We start from the raw sequence: 17,534 nt of genomic DNA on the forward strand, positions 1-17,534 counted from the left end.
ATTGTCCTAATGTTCAAGTTTTGACTTGAATTTACAAGAATTTTAGCCTTTGCTGACGGTCAAGATCAGTTTTAGAAATGTTGATCTGCAGTGCACCTACCCCTTAAATTTGAAAAATTCACAATCCATTGATTTGGAATTCAACAAAAAAGTGTGATTTCAAAACTGTTCAACTTTATTGAAACCAGCTCAAGTAGTTTATGAACACATTATGAAAATTATGTTGTTTTGAATTCACCTTGTGAAATCACTGGACTAGATCCAAACTTTGCAGTGTTTTCACAACTTGGAATGTCTTTGCAATCAATTTCTTTGCATGCAACTATGAAAATGCATGTTTGTTTATAGGTACATGTACATGTACATGGACCTTAACCGTACCATACATGTTTGATTTGCTATTCCAAAGGGTACATATATTTGAATGCTTTTTCATGAGTAAAACCATCATGCCATTCTAGGCAGGAAATTTCAATGTTAAGATTGATTTATTCATGATAATGGACATTAGGATTAAACACCTGTGACGGTACGTTTGTAGCTCTGTGAACAAAGATATTGGCAAATTTGGGACACTGCTAGCATACAGTGTACAAGTAGGGCTGGGTTCATCAGTAGGTAGACCACCACTTTTGTGTACCGAAGGTTGCAGGTTCAAATCTGCTGAATTTCTTTGCTCAACCCTTTATGCATGTATGAAAACAAAAGGTCAACCTTTCCGTAGTAATTTTGGGGTGGAAAAGGAAGTGACAGGTTTATGAAATACATGTACACCTGTATGGCACCGTCCATGTACCGTATGCACATGCATGGAGTACCTTGGAATGGTTAGCAACTTTGGACATCCCCTAATGCATCTTACAAATTAGCCTCACGTTTCACTTGATGGAAGAGAGGACCAATTTGGTGAAAATCACTCCAAATGGATGGCCTTTAGGGACAGAGATTGAGACGACAGGATGCACATGAGGTCCGATGTCTGTTTACCAATGATTCAGGAGTAGCTTTAAATGTGAATGCATTTAAACTTATGTGAACGTTGAAATATGGGAGTTACATGTACCTGTAGGTCCATGCATGCCCCTCTAATTGCACTTACTGTTTTGTAATTGGTTTATGAGTTATGATCAGTGAACATTTGGTAACAATGTAACCAATTCCCCACTTATGCATGGACTTGCCTCTCAGTCTGAATATTTGTTGCTGTGCTTGTTGACAAGCAGAAATATTTCGTACTGCAAAAGATTGGTTGTGTCTATCAGGTTCTATGGCAATCAGTACTCGCACGTGGTTGGAGATTGCAACTCAACCTCTTTACCCTCACAGTGTTGCAGCAATTGTTATCTTACCTCTTAATTTGTGGTAACTGGCTTGGACTCCTTCTCTGCACCTTCCTCTCATCCACCAATGCGCTGCTTCTTTTTTTTTTCATTTCAGAGCATTCCTCCAGATTTGTCAATCTGCATGTTTGTTCTGGAGCAGGCCTTCTCCGTCCGAGCCCTTCAAGAAATGGTTATGTCGGACACTGTGGAAGCGGTAATATTTCTTTTGTCATAAAAATGACTTTTGTAGTATTGCTGCCCAAGGCACTGTGACAGTCATTACATGTATAAACCCCCCGTTCATCGTGCAGTGAGACCAGTTTTGGCATATCGGGTCCATTCTCACAGGTGCCCATTTAATGCTCCTGGGCAGAGAGAGGCAAGGAGCCGTAAAGTGCTTACCCAAGGTCCGAGCATTCAACCAGCCGTTGGATTCGAACTCCCAACCCTTTGATTTGGAGTCACAAACTCTAACCACTTGGCCACATGCCCTGTCAGTCAGCCAGTCAGTAAGCAACAGTTTGACAGGGGTCTCCCCAAACTGTGTCTCTCTATAAATGTACTCTGCTGGAGCATGGTATTACATGTATGTCAGTGATTTCTTTTTTCATACTCGGGCCATCCTCGTCGGCACATTAGGTCTGCTGTCTCAGAGCTAGAAGCGTGGGATTGAGCGGAAAGGATGAAGAACCGGGTAAATTACAGTTTAAGGAGCGGGAAGAATGCCGGAGGCCATAGGATAAAAACACCGCTCTGTAGGCTGAAATCTGGCCCCAAAAGCCAGTGTACATGTACATTTACATGTAAAGAATGACCTACATGTAGGTTGAAATCATAAGCAAGGGCATGAGTTATTTTGGAAATTTTGGCATTTTAATTAGGATATTTGGCAAATGGGCAGTCCGCTGAAAAAAACACCTCATAAACAGAGATTTGTTTATCTTTAGAAGTATAAATGTGGCACTCAAATATTATGTCAAATTAAAGGGTATGATGAGACCTTTTGTGTGAGTGTTGTGTTAGTTCTGATGTGAATAAGTGCCTTTTTTGGTCCAAAACCTGTTTTAGGGCTTAACTAAAGATTTTTGGTGTCATTTTTGGTACTTGTACCTTGTTTTTGCATGGAAAATATGAATACTCTTGAGATGTTATGTTTTAAGACAGAAAAAGAAAACCTCATTTCAAACTAATTACAGTTTCAGACGTGTCTGCACACTGGTAAACAGAAGTCAGACATCCAAACAATAAATGTTATTGCAAGCCACAATCAAACGGAAAGGTACATGTACTTACCGTGAAGTTTATTTTAAGGTACTTGTACATGTATCTTAATTTCTGATGAAAGTAACAAATACAACAGGTCCAAACACATTACAGAGTTGTTAGATTTTAAAAGAAGGATGCATGGGACTGTTGAGCCAATTTTTACATTGATAACTTTGGACATGGAGGAAGGCCACAGGAGTTACAACTCTGGCACATCAAAGTGCTCAATGATCATTGCTGCTCGGTCAGACAAACAATAGTAAACATTCCAAAAGTGCCTGATTACTGCCTGGAGCTTAGCCGGACAAGTGGGGCAAGTAATGTCGTAACAATATTTGTGGTGTTTTCTTTGGAATTAACTACAACCTATCACAGTGACCAGGAAACAGAAAGAGAAATATATAACATTACATTTACTTTTGTCGTTTGGAATATTTTGTTAAGGATTTTGATGCCCTTTTCCATTATCCATGCATACCGGTATGTTTGTAATTTTATTTGGTCACTCAGTCTTTGTACGAGTTAGGCTAAGACTGGCCAACAACATGTTGAACACCAGTTAAGTTCACAAAAACAAAATGCGTTGTTTCATCACAGGGAGTGATCATGAGATCTCATAAAATACCTTTTTGTCTAATTCCGTAATGAAAATGATTCATATAAAATCTTACAAACAGCTCGGCTATTTATTCCCAAAAGAAGTCCAGAAGAAAGCATTCGATAAGGGCAACAACTGCACATGAACACTTCGAGTACACAGCCTAATAAAAGCAACTACGCGAGCACTAAATTTGATGTTTTTGTCAGATCATATCGAGCACCAATGATGGCATGAATATTCAACTTCCTATACTGCAGTACACAAAGTTTTAGGGATGCAGATTACCAACGAAAAATTGCGGCGACGATCATGGGGTACAAAGGGAGCTTATGGTTGCAAAACAGGTAGTGCGTAGCAAGCGTGTGTTGCGCTCTGGCTATGGACATACTGGGCATGCCAGAAAGTGGTAACTGGCCAGATGTTACAGCCCAGGTAGTTCAAACTCGTTCTGTGTCCTTCCTCCATGCTTTGGATGACCAATTTCCTTTCTAAATCATTGCAGTAGCAAGTAGTAGTACCTCTTATTCGAATTCACTTTATGTGTATGACTACAACTATGCACACTTTGAAAATGTGCAAAATATACATACATTTACGTCTTCAACCGCGGAATGCCCAAATAAACATACATGTAGGTAGTGATGGGTAGGGCTGTGCCGAATAACTGAATATTGGATAGATTATCGAATATAATTTTCTGAATTTGAATGTTTGAATGCAAAATTAATGAAAAGGAAGGGAACATTTTCTTTTGTTTTAAATGAGAAAAATTATAATTAATTTAAAAGGAAACAAAATTTTCAACTGGGCAAGAAGTACTGTATTGTTCATCTCTTACATCTTGCTAAATCGTGGCTGGAGATACATGTACTCCTAGATGTGAGAAGCTATTATATTGATTACAATGTACAATTGTGTACATTATTGCAACTGATTTTGTACATGTACACGTATATGATTTGTTGATCAAAAATTTTGCTGGTTGGTACGACGGAAATATCAGATCAAATTGAAGGTCGAATATTTGAATAGTGAATTATTGGAATTGACTCAGCCCTAGTGATGGGCTACCAGTGCATATGAGGACCGGTGATGGGGGTTGAGAAGTTCCGTTTGGGTCCAAGTTTGAACCACGCAAGAAGAGGTAGCATGTGATGGATGCAATAAAGTCTGGCAGGGCACACAACCCTCACAAGGCCACAGGAAGGACCTAGGACCTATAGAACTCTGCTTTCTTTGACAACTTGGTATAACTTGGTTACAGCGAACTCAGATTACTACTGAATGGTTGTTAATTTCAGTTTTATAAATAATGCAGACAGTCTACCCCTCCTGTTGGTTGAGAGCGTGGCTTGTGGGTGGTTTGTAATTAACAGTTGATAAAAGTACCACCTGGTTTTAAACACTCTCCTGGTTTCACTTGAAATCTTGACTCCCATGCTGCGGACTTTAAAAACATTCATATCGACAACCATCATTGTCCTGTTGGCATGCTCAGTACAGTCCATGGGTCTGTGTTTGATTGAGTCCAAACTTCTCTCAACACCAGCTCAGCTGTGTTCCCAGGGGTGAGATTTGTCAGGATTTTTCCCGATTTCAGGATTTTTTGTCGGTATTTGCCCGATTTCAGTTTCCTTCAAGCAATCTGCTTTGAAATCTGGAAAAGCATGAATTAATACGGTACCATAAAGGAATTTTGAATGAAAATCGATGGATGGTAGAACAAAAGAAATTGGTTTATTAACCCTAACACTCCCAAATCCTCCAATTTTAATACGATTTTACATACACCCTTGGGGTTAGGGTTAAGGGATGCCTTTAGGCAAATATAAATGACCTCACGCTGCTGTGGGCCCTCAAAACCCTGATGATTATTTTGTGGATGTTTCATTTTCCTCCCATCTTACCCCGTGTTCTGCATATAATCACATGGTACCTACTACACGTGATAATTTCTGTAAGGAGATATTGTTCCATGCAATTAAAGGCATATTAGATACAGCTAAGGGCCTAGATGTTTCATGAGAAACAAAGTTGTGTTTGTGAACAGTTTTTTTGTTGCTTTTTCACCTGGCCTCAGTCCGTTATCCACCTATAGGCCCTAGACAGTTTTTAAATGTACTTTAAAACTTCCCCATCACACTTTTATTCCATTATTATATTTTTTTTTCTGACTGTCATGAATGTTGTTAACTCGCAGTGTTAAGGTCATGACATTGTGGGACAAACCAGTAACAGCTGTGTCTGTTTAAATTAATTAGAATTGTTGTACTTACCTTTCTCGTAGGGTTGCCAAGCGGGACATCGTACCCTCCTTTATGGCCATGCAATTCTTCTTCGTCATAGCCTTAGTAATATGGTAAGTGCTCATGTATTGGGTCTCTCTTTGGTTTAATATTTGAATTAGAAATACTTGAAACGTTTGGATTGTTCAGTTTGATTAAAATGAACAATTGGAATCCGTATCGTTTGCTTCTGTTAATTTATTCATGGTTTTGTTTTTTTAAATCTGTGAAAAAATGAGAAAAAAATTTGTTCTCACAAACCTCTTTATGAAATCAACTTTGGAGATGAGAACCCCGCACAATGCATTGACCAGATTTACAGGGTCATGTATATACCCCAGCACAAAACCCCAAACCAAAAACATTGTAATTGCTATATGTTGCTAGGGCAATAATTTACAATGTGATAATGAAGTACGAACCACCTTGCCTAACTGCCAACAGCACCTTGGATCATTGTAAGCACAAGAACATACTACTCACACATTTGTATAAGAAACAATACATGTATGCAAGTGCGCACACTCGGTACGTGTAAGTTTATGTCAGCATTTCCTTTTTCTATGCATTCTAGCTGCCAGCGCGGCCGTTTAATGTGATGCCATACTTGAAACCCTTGAAGTATTTGATCGAAAAGAGGACTTTTCTGCTAAAATATATGGTACCATTTTAAAGCATCTCATTTTTCACATCTTTTGATATCAGCCAGTTCTGTTTTACACCATTCCCTCCCTGATACTACATTTACAGATTTCTTTCCTCTTTTAATAACATGTACCGGTACATTGTATCAGAACAGCCATTGGCAAGTTCATAGAATTTTTCATACTTTTTCCTGTTTGCTATGAGATCAGTTGACTTCTGTGACCTAAAAAGATCAACTGACTATTAATAATAATTGTGCCACATGTACCTGTTAAAATATCGTATCTCTAAATATCAATATTGTACAATATACACAATAGAAAAATGTACATAAGAAAATGAGAAGCTTCTGGTATTGTGCACGTCTATGAATTTACAAATGTAGTCGTGCACATGTTCACAGTAATACACTGTAGTTTCAAATGACAGAATAAAAGTGCACATGTAACATTCGATTTGGTGCTGTTGAAATTCCTTAATGTTGTTGCTATTTTGCTATTTTTTGTGGCTGTTCAAAAATCAAAATCTCACGAGTTTTCTGTGTGTTCCTGTAAAACCCTGACAAGGAGGTGGTGTGTGATCCTGTTCCGGGAACAGTGTTCTTGGCTTGTGTTCCCACCATTTGAGAGCAAGAACAAAAAATCTGTAATAGGCTTTGAGCTGGGCCTAGAGAGGGTGTAGTTTTCCTACCTGTAGCAACGGAGGTTCGTTTGGTAGTAACTGCGCATTGCTGGTTCATGAGTGACTATGAAACGCAAGTGTTGCAGTCGCATTGCTACCAACGAAATGAACACTGCCGGCCAACATGGCACTTTTCAACCAATGAGGGGGTGCTTCTGCTCAACGCGGATACCCAAATTTGCATTTAATGTGCGAGTAGTCAGTTATTAAAGCAAGTGTTATATTGCTATCATCTCTACCATAGAGCAAAGAATTTTGTATGTATTCACTGTGCATGGTGTAAAGCCGGGCATTTTGCAAACAGTGGGATGCTGATTATCATCTACAGACAAAAAAAAAAATTGATATTTGCTTAACCTCCTGGCTAATGAAAGTGGGCCAGTAAAACTGCAACCAATTGGGCAGACCAACATGTATTGATCCAATCGGTTGGAAGAGCTTAATGAACAGAAACGCAACTTGGAAAAAAAAAATGTGAAGTCAGATCAAAATGAACATACATGTATGCATGACCCCCGTGTCAGTAAAGGCAAATGATGTTGGAGCAAATACTAGTAAATGTTTCTTAATTTAGAAAAGAATACCTCTGTGTATTCCTTTGAGTTCATGTTTACCAGAGCTTTTGTTGTTGTGCATGCCACATGCATTAGCACACATGTACACAATATACACGTACATGTACATCGAAGTTGCATCCTGCAGAACCACTCACGTACCATCGAGGAAGACATGTAGGGACAGCATGTCTCAATTAAGACGTGTGTCTTGCCATTGCCTATGTGTACCGATAGCGTCAGCCCTGCCATACCCTACTGCCTGCATGCGGCCATTTGCACAGCCTCTGTGGCGACGGTGATCGTCTTGTGCTGGCACATGTACTCTGGTGGCGGTAACGTGATTCGTCCATTATTGACACACCGGGCGCTGGCCCGGACATTCCGTGAAATTGGAAATGCTGTATGCTAGGCTACCTGAGTAAATTGCCATTACTGTGGGAGAGGCAACAAATGATGCGTTAGGGAAGGACTTGGGAGTTGAGAGTCGAAAAGCTAAAAACGGATCAGGAACTGTTACTGGGCTAACCTGTATGATTGTATAGTACATATGTATACCTGCTAATATCCCATGTCCATGTCCAAATCCATGTACAAGTACATGTATGTTATCAATGTATATCAGGAGTACATGCACATGTAATAGCCAAAGAACTGTGCAACTATTGTACAAATGAAATACATTGTAAACTGGCCAATGATGGGTATGAAGCTTCCTCCATTACTGGATGGAATGCCTTAGTGTACAGTTGTATGCCTGGATCATACCTACGTGTAAACATCTACAACTGTATGAGCACTGGTGGTACATGTTTTTAGTGATAATTTTTGTTGTTAACGTTATACAAAAAAACATGCCAACAATTGGAAGCCTAAGAAAAAATAGGGAAGAGTGGAAAGGGTATCACTCTTAAAACAAGAAGATAAAAAGAGAGGACCGAAGGAAGAGGGCATTTGGGGGGAGGGGAGGTAATGAGATGCAGACTGTAATTTGTTGGGTCTGTTTCATTCCCCATCCTTCTAAAAACGTAAAAAGCCCCAAACGTGGCCTAACCCCTCAGAAAAGCCATAAAAGATTACGTAAAAAAAAATTGTTTTTTGGCCCACCCAAAAATAAATTGGACCTCCCTTCCTGAAAATTTAATTCTGGACCCACTCTTGTGAGGGGCAGATCCAGACCAAAAATTTTGGGAAAGGGGCTAAAACAAGTAAGCAGCTTCCCCGATGTACACATGTACATGTACCGGTACTTGTACTTCTGCATGAACTGATTGCACCAGTCACAATAAAGCGGCTCCCCAGAAACAATTTCGTGTTAAACAAAATGGTTCTGTCCATACAAAACAACCTCCATTTAAGACACTGAACATCTTCACTGTGAATGATTAAAGAAAAAAGTCCTCATCGTGTTTTTTTTTTTTTGGGTGGAGGGCATTGCCCCTGTTGACCCATCTGCTCTTGACATTGTGTCCTCCCTTGGATCAGCTATTAGTACCATGGATGTACATGTACATGTACAGTACATGTATGTATGTCCATCTAGTTTCACCTGCATCAGATGTCAGTGGCTTCATTGACTGCTGTTTCACTCAAGACATCGCAGGGCAATTCCAGAAATACATGTAGTATCATTTCTATCCTGATGATTCACAAAAATGCTTCAGTTTGCAGTTGCCACTGGTAGTCCACAGATCACTTTCAATATAGATGCCACGTCCCAATACAGGCTGTAACTGAATACTTCATGTTTTTTTTAATTGAGTTTGAATACTTGACGTGAAAAACGACAATTTTCCTAAAGATTTATAATGCCTTAAGCAGAGTTGCATGGAGGCTTATAAGTTCACACACAAAAATAAGAGGGTCTTTCATGAAATCTATCTGTGTGCATGTTACATGCACATGCTGGCTGAAGATGCAATTCTTGCATTACATCCACACATAAACCTGGTACCGGCAGAAGCTGATTGTAGACTTAATTTTGTTTTTCTATCTTTACAGTACCTTGCCTGTCTGTCAACTGTCTCATCCACAGACAAGCTAGCCTTTGATGTGGGACTCCAGGAGTCATTGGAAGGTAGGCTCGTTCCAAAATGTTTAGTTGTAAATTTTGTTGCTAAAATTTGTTACTTTTTTTCATTCTGTTTTACATACACACATGTGCATGTAGCTATGTACCGGTATATATATTTAGTTTTCAAATTCAAGTGCAACCATGCCCAAATTGAGAGTGAAATTTTACGAGACTTTCAAGATTTCGATAACAAATAGTGTACATATGTCCATGCGTATGTTTGTAGAGTAAGGATGTGCCCATATATATATTGACCATGTACAATATCGTACATTATGTACATGTACCATACATATATAGTTCTGATGACATCACGCATCGTTTGCATATGTGTACACTTTCCGTTGGAGCATGGAGTCATCTTGCTCCCATAAGAAAGCACATACATGCATGTACATGTACATATACAAAACAAAACATACCGCCATCAGTATGTGTACAAATGTAGGCCTACATGTATGAATACATTGCAATACAATATTGAATAAAAAGAACGTTCATGTATGTTGAATTATTCAAATTCCATTAAAAAACTTGCCGTTCACAAAGTACACATCTTTTTGGTCAGTGATGCTATCATTTTCGCGCCCATTAGCCACTTGAGCTCGGTTTTTGGTACGAATGCAGACCACCTCAACTGTGGCATTTTCTTGACTTTGCTGGCAATTTAATTCCTTGAATGGACCAATCAGCGATTTGTGATGCAGAGATGGTGACTCGGAGGAGAAGTTCGAACCTGTTATAAATATTTGCATTACCTCAAAATTATCATTAACTGACTCGTGAGGGGAAGTTTCGATTGGTCTGGTATCCATGTCAACCCTAAAATGACGAGTTCCTCCTCTAATGCTAGTAGCAAATCAGCTAAAACAGTCTGTTTCCCTTTGCCAAGTATAAAGAAACAAATGGATAGTCATACAAATACACACACGTGCCCAATCCAATTATTGCAGGTCTCTCTCCGGGTTTCATTGTTAACATTGGAGCTGCATTTTTGCGATAAATTTTCAGCCAAGGGGAGAGAGTGCTGCGGCAGTGTAAAGGGCTTTATCGGTGCCAGGAACCCGTTGCGGTGGGTGTCCGCCTCCAGTTCCTAATTGACTATGTGTCACTCGCCGTTAATCAATCAATACATGTACATGTAGCTTGGATTGGATGGCATCAGGAGGGAACCTTCAGATCCAAAGGGCAAACTCGATAACTGTCTCAAGACCATGAGATAGCACAAGAGTGGGATAGACGATCCTGAACTGTTGGAATGCCGCAGAAAATAAAAAGAGTGGATGTACATGTACGCGTATGAACCAGTGTGACATTTGCCTTAGCTTCAGCAAGTCCAAGGTTGCAAGGCAGAGCATATTAGTCTTGTTGTGTTCACGTATGAATTTAATTTTTATTTTTCAATATAAATGAGTTCTTTGCTTAACAAAAGCATTAATGGAACATACTGATACCTTACGGAGGAGCGGGCATTTATGTGGCTTAAAGAGTCTTTTGAACAGTTGTAATCCAATGGAGGGATTCTTATGTTCAGATGGTTCGCTGACTTAATGAAAAGTTGAATTTACCTTCAATTCCTTGCCCTTCAGCATTTGGAAAATATTCAGGCCATTGATCTGTCCGTCTTAGTTTAAATTTCCAACATCGAAGATTAAAGTCAGTGAATCAAACCACTGAAAAGAGTTAGGATACCGGTATGTACAGTGTACCGATATGTGGAGAATGGGTTATCTTGGTTTATTTCACATAATTACTATGCTGCACCTGCTTATAAAAGTTGTTAACATTTTGCTGGCTCGTACCTGTACCGGTTCATATATGTATGAGCTTCTCACGATTTTCATTTGACATGAATGTGTACATGTATGTATATGTGCACACTGGCTTGAATTCAACATTAGCATTCTTTTCACCCTTTTGCCGTCAAAGTGGTTAAGTGCTGGTCATAGTCAATTGAATGTACACTGTATGCAAGTGTATTCAACTTCTCAGCTAGATGTACATGTAGAATTGTATACATGTACAGTTGAACATGTACAGTACATGTATGTTCTCCTACCACTACATGTACAGTACATGTACCGGTACCTGCAACCGTGCACTCTTTTAGCTTTCAAGTACTCTCCGCCATGCACATTTGTAACCTGTATTCAGATGAGTCTTCACATACATGTACTGTACTCTGCCTGGTGATTTACATGTACCTGTGATGCGATCATGGGAACATAAAGTAAAAGATTTGATTCACAGGAAATTGGAGAAAGTGAAAACAGAAGGAGACTCTCATGTTGTTTTATGTCAAATTGATTGCTGCGCATCTGTTTAATTGGTCCTTCAAATGAAGGCAGTTTCTTTTCCAGTCGGGAGGGTGTGTGCCAATTATACATCTGACTGTCTTCAATCCTTCACCTGTTGGAGGATTGAGGACCGTTTGGGGTGAAATCAATCCATGTACCAACAGTAAGTACATTGCATTTAAAGTACAGAGCAGTTCAAGGCAGTAATTCATAGTTCATTAGATTTATTATTGTGAAATGCACAGCCTGTCACTCTAAGATGCAGGCTTATGCACACGATACATTTATCTGTCGGGCAATCAGACATAAAATATGTACATGTACCTGTACACTGTACATGTACATGTACGTTTTCCTTCGAACTTCATTTGTTTAAAAAATCTGCATTAACTGTTAATTGAAATTAAATTGAAACTGAACTGCATGTGTGCCTTACGTGCCCTGCCTTGCTGATTCCTGAGATGAGCAATCAAATTAAAAAAAAAGAATTCTCAACTGATCCTCATCGGACATTTCTGATCATGATGGGACTCATAAATCCCAACCGAGACCACTACTGTCAGAGCTAAACCTGTTGATGTTGCATGTAGGTGGGACTGCGGACTGATTGATGATGTTGCTGCATATGTGTATGAGTAGGACATATATACATGTCAATTGTACAGGTACTGGTACTCCTCTGTGTTCATGCACATGTACATTGTTCATTTAGTCTTAAGTATACATTTATACTGGTACATGTACACAGACATTTATGAGTGCATGTTTTGTTTGCAGTACTGTCTGTTTACAGCCGTCAAATGTTGAAGGAGAGGTATTGGAGAGGAATATACAGCAGAAGCTTTTTTGTTATTAACAAATTAATGGAAGTTAGGTCTTGTTACAGATTTCAGATTTTGGACTTAACCGTTAAATACTGGAGCATACACGTATGAAAGAGACAATTTAAATGAGTTAATTTCTCCTCGTACATGTAATTACTTGCTTCTGAGCATACCACTATTTGTTATGTATCCACATGTACATGTAGTTCTAGTTACATGTAGGCGAAATACCGGTCCATAAATCAGCAGGTAAAAACTGAGACACATTAGCAGGGCACACATACAGGTAGTGATGTTTTTTACATCGGAGTAAAGGGTTATTGGGAATTTGGGACTCTGTGCGAGTGGATTTCTAAAGAGGAATCGTAGCTTTCAGTGACAACTGACAAGAAATTGCTGGAGGAGGATGTACAGTGTTACACATGGTCTTCTACAAACATGTACATGTACATGTACAAAGTAACATGCACTGTACATGTACATGTATGTATGTACATGTACATGTATATACTGCTGCATGGGTGTTTTGTTATATTACACATATTGTTTAAAACCGAGCTTCCTGTGAAATTGCGAGAAACTTAGAAAGTCATATTTTCATCCCGTCTGTGAGGATTGCACTGTTGACATCCTCGCCATTGCATTTCTTACTGATAAGTGCAGCCTTAAGTCAACTGTAGCAATCTTGGTGACCAGACCAGTGTAATAAAAAGTCATCAATCATCCTACATTCTGAGAACAAATGTTACAAATGATGTACCACAAACAAATGTACATATAGAAAAACTCAATTTTTTTCCCTTTGAGCAAATCCACTGGTTATCATTAAAAAAAAGAAAAAGGAAAAGAGGGGTAATTTCATGGTAACGGAAAGACATTTTGATATTTTTAACACGCAGGAAAAAGTGTGTGTAAATGCTTTAACAGACAAAAGGACCACTGATGCACGTGTAATTCCAACAACAGTTTTACTTTTTTCAAAATAATCTGGTTGGCTGATTGTGAATGTTAATGAGGTTGTCAGGAGAATGACACAGTATGAAATACCATCATTCTGTTAATATATGTAAAAGAATTTACTCACACCACTTTTAAGGTACCCGTATATCCAATGTCATTCCATAATGTGATGATTTTTACCTATCGAATGTTTCATTTTCAATTTGCACCTCACATTTATCTCTGGAAACAACACGCTGACGTTCTATCAAAACAAACTTAATCACTTGTGCAGACGGTTTTATTGTATTTCACCAAGAGCCAAGTTCTAGTGATAAAAAAAAGAAGATTTTTCTTTTCCCCTAATTATTCAGGGAAATCTACAAGGGCTTATCAAGTTAACAGGTGTTAAGGGATTTGAGGCACAGGTACCTGTAGCTAGTAAGAGGTATTGCAGTGCTATGGTTAATTTCTCTTAGGAACCCCCCCCAGGGATGTTCATGTGGCTCAGCCACTCTTACCGGTACTTCTTGGCTCCCCTTGGCCTTTTTTTTCCTTCAAAGGGCAGAAGGCAAGGATTAGGGGATGTCATTGAATTGGCATGATCAAGAACAGAGAAATTCCTATGGATTTTGTCATGGAGGCCTGAATGTGTGGCTCTCATGTCCTAGAGTGGGAGTCGACAATAAAATATACATGTATTTCTACATAGGTTTTTTTGTGTGAAAACCCTTGATGTTAAATAGGGCAGAGGTTGCAGTGACTGACGGGTATCCATCACAGCTTAAGTTTTAGGTAGAAATTTACCAGACTGCGAAGTTGGTTGCTTAACAATTTTACCCATACAGAGGCATGCCATTCTACATGATGGGTATCAGAATAACACAATTTGACTGTTTGAATTTCAAAAAGTGTTTATTTGAAAACCTGTTTATTTGAAATGGTGTATCTGCCAACTTTAATCATCATCAAATTTATGTTGCAACTGTGAGAAATGAAATCCTTGAACACTGTTGAAAGAATGCAATCTATACCGTACATGTACTTGTACTTGTAAGTTGGGCTCAAACTCAAGAGTCATAGTGCAGTCTATCCAGGCATGCAACTTTTCCTTTGATCAGCTGATTTCCTTGTTTTTCACTTCGCACTCATGCCATTAAAAAATGAAAAATGGCCATACAAATTCTTGTAAAGATTAGAATTTCCTCATTTTTTCCCTTCAAAGTCCATGTTGCATGCCTGTCTACTACATCACTGCTTTCTGGATAAATTTTCTCAAAATACTCAAGAAATTCCCCTAGTGGGTTATTTTATCCCCTAAATTTGTAAAACTGTCAAGATTCCACAATACCATTCGCAATGTGCCTTTTTTGTGTTATTTATACCATATATGTGTACATGAATTTAGGGGCATCATACCAGTATTAAATCCCATGTCTGAATGAAGATTGACTACTGGCTTGACTCTACCTTCCACTGTTCTGCAAAAATGTAGGAGAGATGGGTAACAAAAGACCTGAACAACTAGATCAGCGTGAACACTTTACCTTCACGGTCATAGTGCGATAGTTGTTTAGATTTGTGGGGCTAGATTCAGATTTGTTGTGCTGGGATTACAATGTCAAAGCTTTGCACAGGTCAGATTTTGCCACTCAAAAGCTTCCAGCAGACTCCTAAATACATGTATTTGAATATTTAATGTGGAAAAATTTTGCACATGTACATTCACAGATAGCCTCCCCATTTAATAGTTAAAATTTTCTTAGGATTAACAGAGGAAGCATTTGATATGTAATTGTGCAGGGAAATGAACTTTGTCATTAATCTTTGCAGGCGTTTTGAATTGGAAAGGGAAACAGGTATAAAAACAAACAAAATGGGTTTTCAGGAATGTAATTTTTGACAGGCAAGAGTTTGTTGCACTTTGCCATTACGCAGTACTTGTGATTTTCATTTAATGCTCACACGTATACTTTCTACTGCCTTAGGAATTCCTATCATGAAAACAAACATAGCTGGGCTATTTTTCATTGCATATTGGTGATTCACCGGTTCGGTGTTTAATTGGCAGTTAAAGGGTCTGTGCACTAATTTTTTTCACTGCAGCCCTTGAAAGTTTACCCTTATGTTTCAGTTTACCTTAAGTAGTTTTTGATTTGGCTCGGGCTTCTTTGGAAGGTAATTTGTCGCCTTTTTTGTCTTTACATTCCACTGCTAATTTCCATCTTCATTGTCCCAAGTTTTCTTTTGTGGAGTGATTCGTTGCCATATAAGCACATGGTAAGAAGCCAGCAAGCATCCCTCTCTGAGAAATGTCTTCAGTGAGCAAATCTTTGGTTCACAATGTTGAACCACGAATACCCGGTACATGTACACTGTACATACATGTATACCGGTACTGTACATGTACATATACCTATAAACTTGACAGTGCCTTCCCTGAGTAACATGACGGCAGCAGTGCCTCAGTTGTCTGAAAAGTTTTTTAAATAGACACGCGGTTAAAAATATGCCTTTTTCAGTGCACTTACATTACCAAAATAGCATTGTCAAGTACAGCAGTAGTTTTAATAAAAGTGCATCTAAGAAAAAAAATCTTTTCTAAGGATGGATTTGCGTTTGGGAGATGTTAATTTAATTTTGGATTTTTGCCCTGCCCTACGTGTATTGTAACACTGTATACTCGTTGTTTTCCCCGAAAGTTTGTGGAAAAACCCACAAGCACGGTACCTACTGCTACATCTGACTCGAACCAGCCAGCCGACACCGGCAAGCTCGGTGGTCGAGTGGTTAAGACGTCTGCACTAGTAAGTAGGATTTGTGGGTTTGAGTCCCACCCGAGTATGCTTGTGGTTTTTTTCACAAGCCTTCAGGGAAAAACCGAGTATACATTGTTACAATACACGTCAGGCAGGGCAAACATCCAAAGTTGAATTAAGAAAAACTCATTTCATGAAAGCTTCAAAGAAATGTTGTCAATGCATACCTGCAGTGTCATTGTTTTTGTTTTCTTCTCTCACTTGAATTTCCATTTTCTGGTGCTGGTTGACAAAAAATCCTAAGATGCGAGATTTACATGTAAAAAGTTTGGGGGGAATACATGTACATGTAGCTAAAGTAAACTGCAACATCATGGGGAGCTTGGACAATGCACATTTCTGATCCAAGATAGCATTTCAGAAATTTAGAACAGATGTGTTTGTAGTCAGAGCTTGAAAAAATCACAAATGTGATGAAGTGGCCTTTTTGTAAATTACATACCGGTACGGCATGCGAACACACAAATATTCATCAGGATTGATTGCCTAAATGCACATAATTCTCAAATTTTATTTTCATTTGACAAAATGGAGTGCAGTTTACGGTACATGTACATGTACATGTATGCATTGTACCACTGAGTTGTCAAGGTGTACAATGTTTATCTGAACCTGGTTTTACTTTTCCTGTAGGGAGTCATTGTATGCTTCCAGAGACATTTGGGAACATTGAATATATTTCAGATCTTCTTGTCTACACCTTAACACAGGTACCCGTAGATATTGTGTGTGAAAAAAAAAAAAAGCGAGTGTTGGTTTAATAAGCAGACAGCACTCACAAGCCATTGGTACTGTAGGCCAAGCTTATTAATCTTATTAATTATTAATAAAGTCTGATTGTAAATTTATGTTTAACACTTGGATGGTATGGCTGTGCAACAATTATGTGAAGCATGATACAGCTTTGTTTGACAATTCCTGTTTCATTGCAGTAGAAATACATGCGTACATACACATACATAACGTGTACAAGTTGAAGCAGTTTATTTTGCCTGATTTTTTTTCTTTTGGTTAGAAAAGAGCATTTTCATGAAGTCCTTTTATTTGAAGTATAATTCTGCCATTGGTGGAGATGACGCAAGTGACTTGTTATGGCTCTGCAGTAAACTGCCCTTAATTTGTTGGACAAGGTCTCCATGATGACACATTTTGGACAGTGCATGTTTACAGTGAAATAAACCATTACAGCTTCTGTCACCCGCTGTTTTCATCGATCTTACATTGTAA

General features: G+C 38.7%; 1 protein-coding gene across 15 annotated transcripts in view; it reads left to right on the plus strand.

The window, feature by feature from the left end:
- LOC147800585 (ryanodine receptor 2-like) overlaps nt 1–17,534 on the plus strand; it is a 191,447-nt gene that overhangs the window by 5,964 nt on the left and 167,949 nt on the right. For all 15 annotated transcript variants that reach the window (XM_087144452.1, XM_087144448.1, XM_087144495.1 and 12 more), the window contains exons 3-5: nt 1,438–1,536; nt 5,477–5,548; nt 9,356–9,431. In XM_087144452.1, the coding sequence (XP_087000578.1) occupies nt 1,438–1,536; nt 5,477–5,548; nt 9,356–9,431 (247 nt within the window). The remainder of the gene's footprint in view (nt 1–1,437; nt 1,537–5,476; nt 5,549–9,355; nt 9,432–17,534) is intronic.

Source organism: Acanthaster planci, linkage group LG01, assembly GCF_054643075.1.
Source record: "Acanthaster planci isolate LZ-2023a linkage group LG01, COTS_SCS, whole genome shotgun sequence".
Classification (NCBI taxonomy): Eukaryota; Metazoa; Echinodermata; class Asteroidea; order Valvatida; family Acanthasteridae; genus Acanthaster; species Acanthaster planci.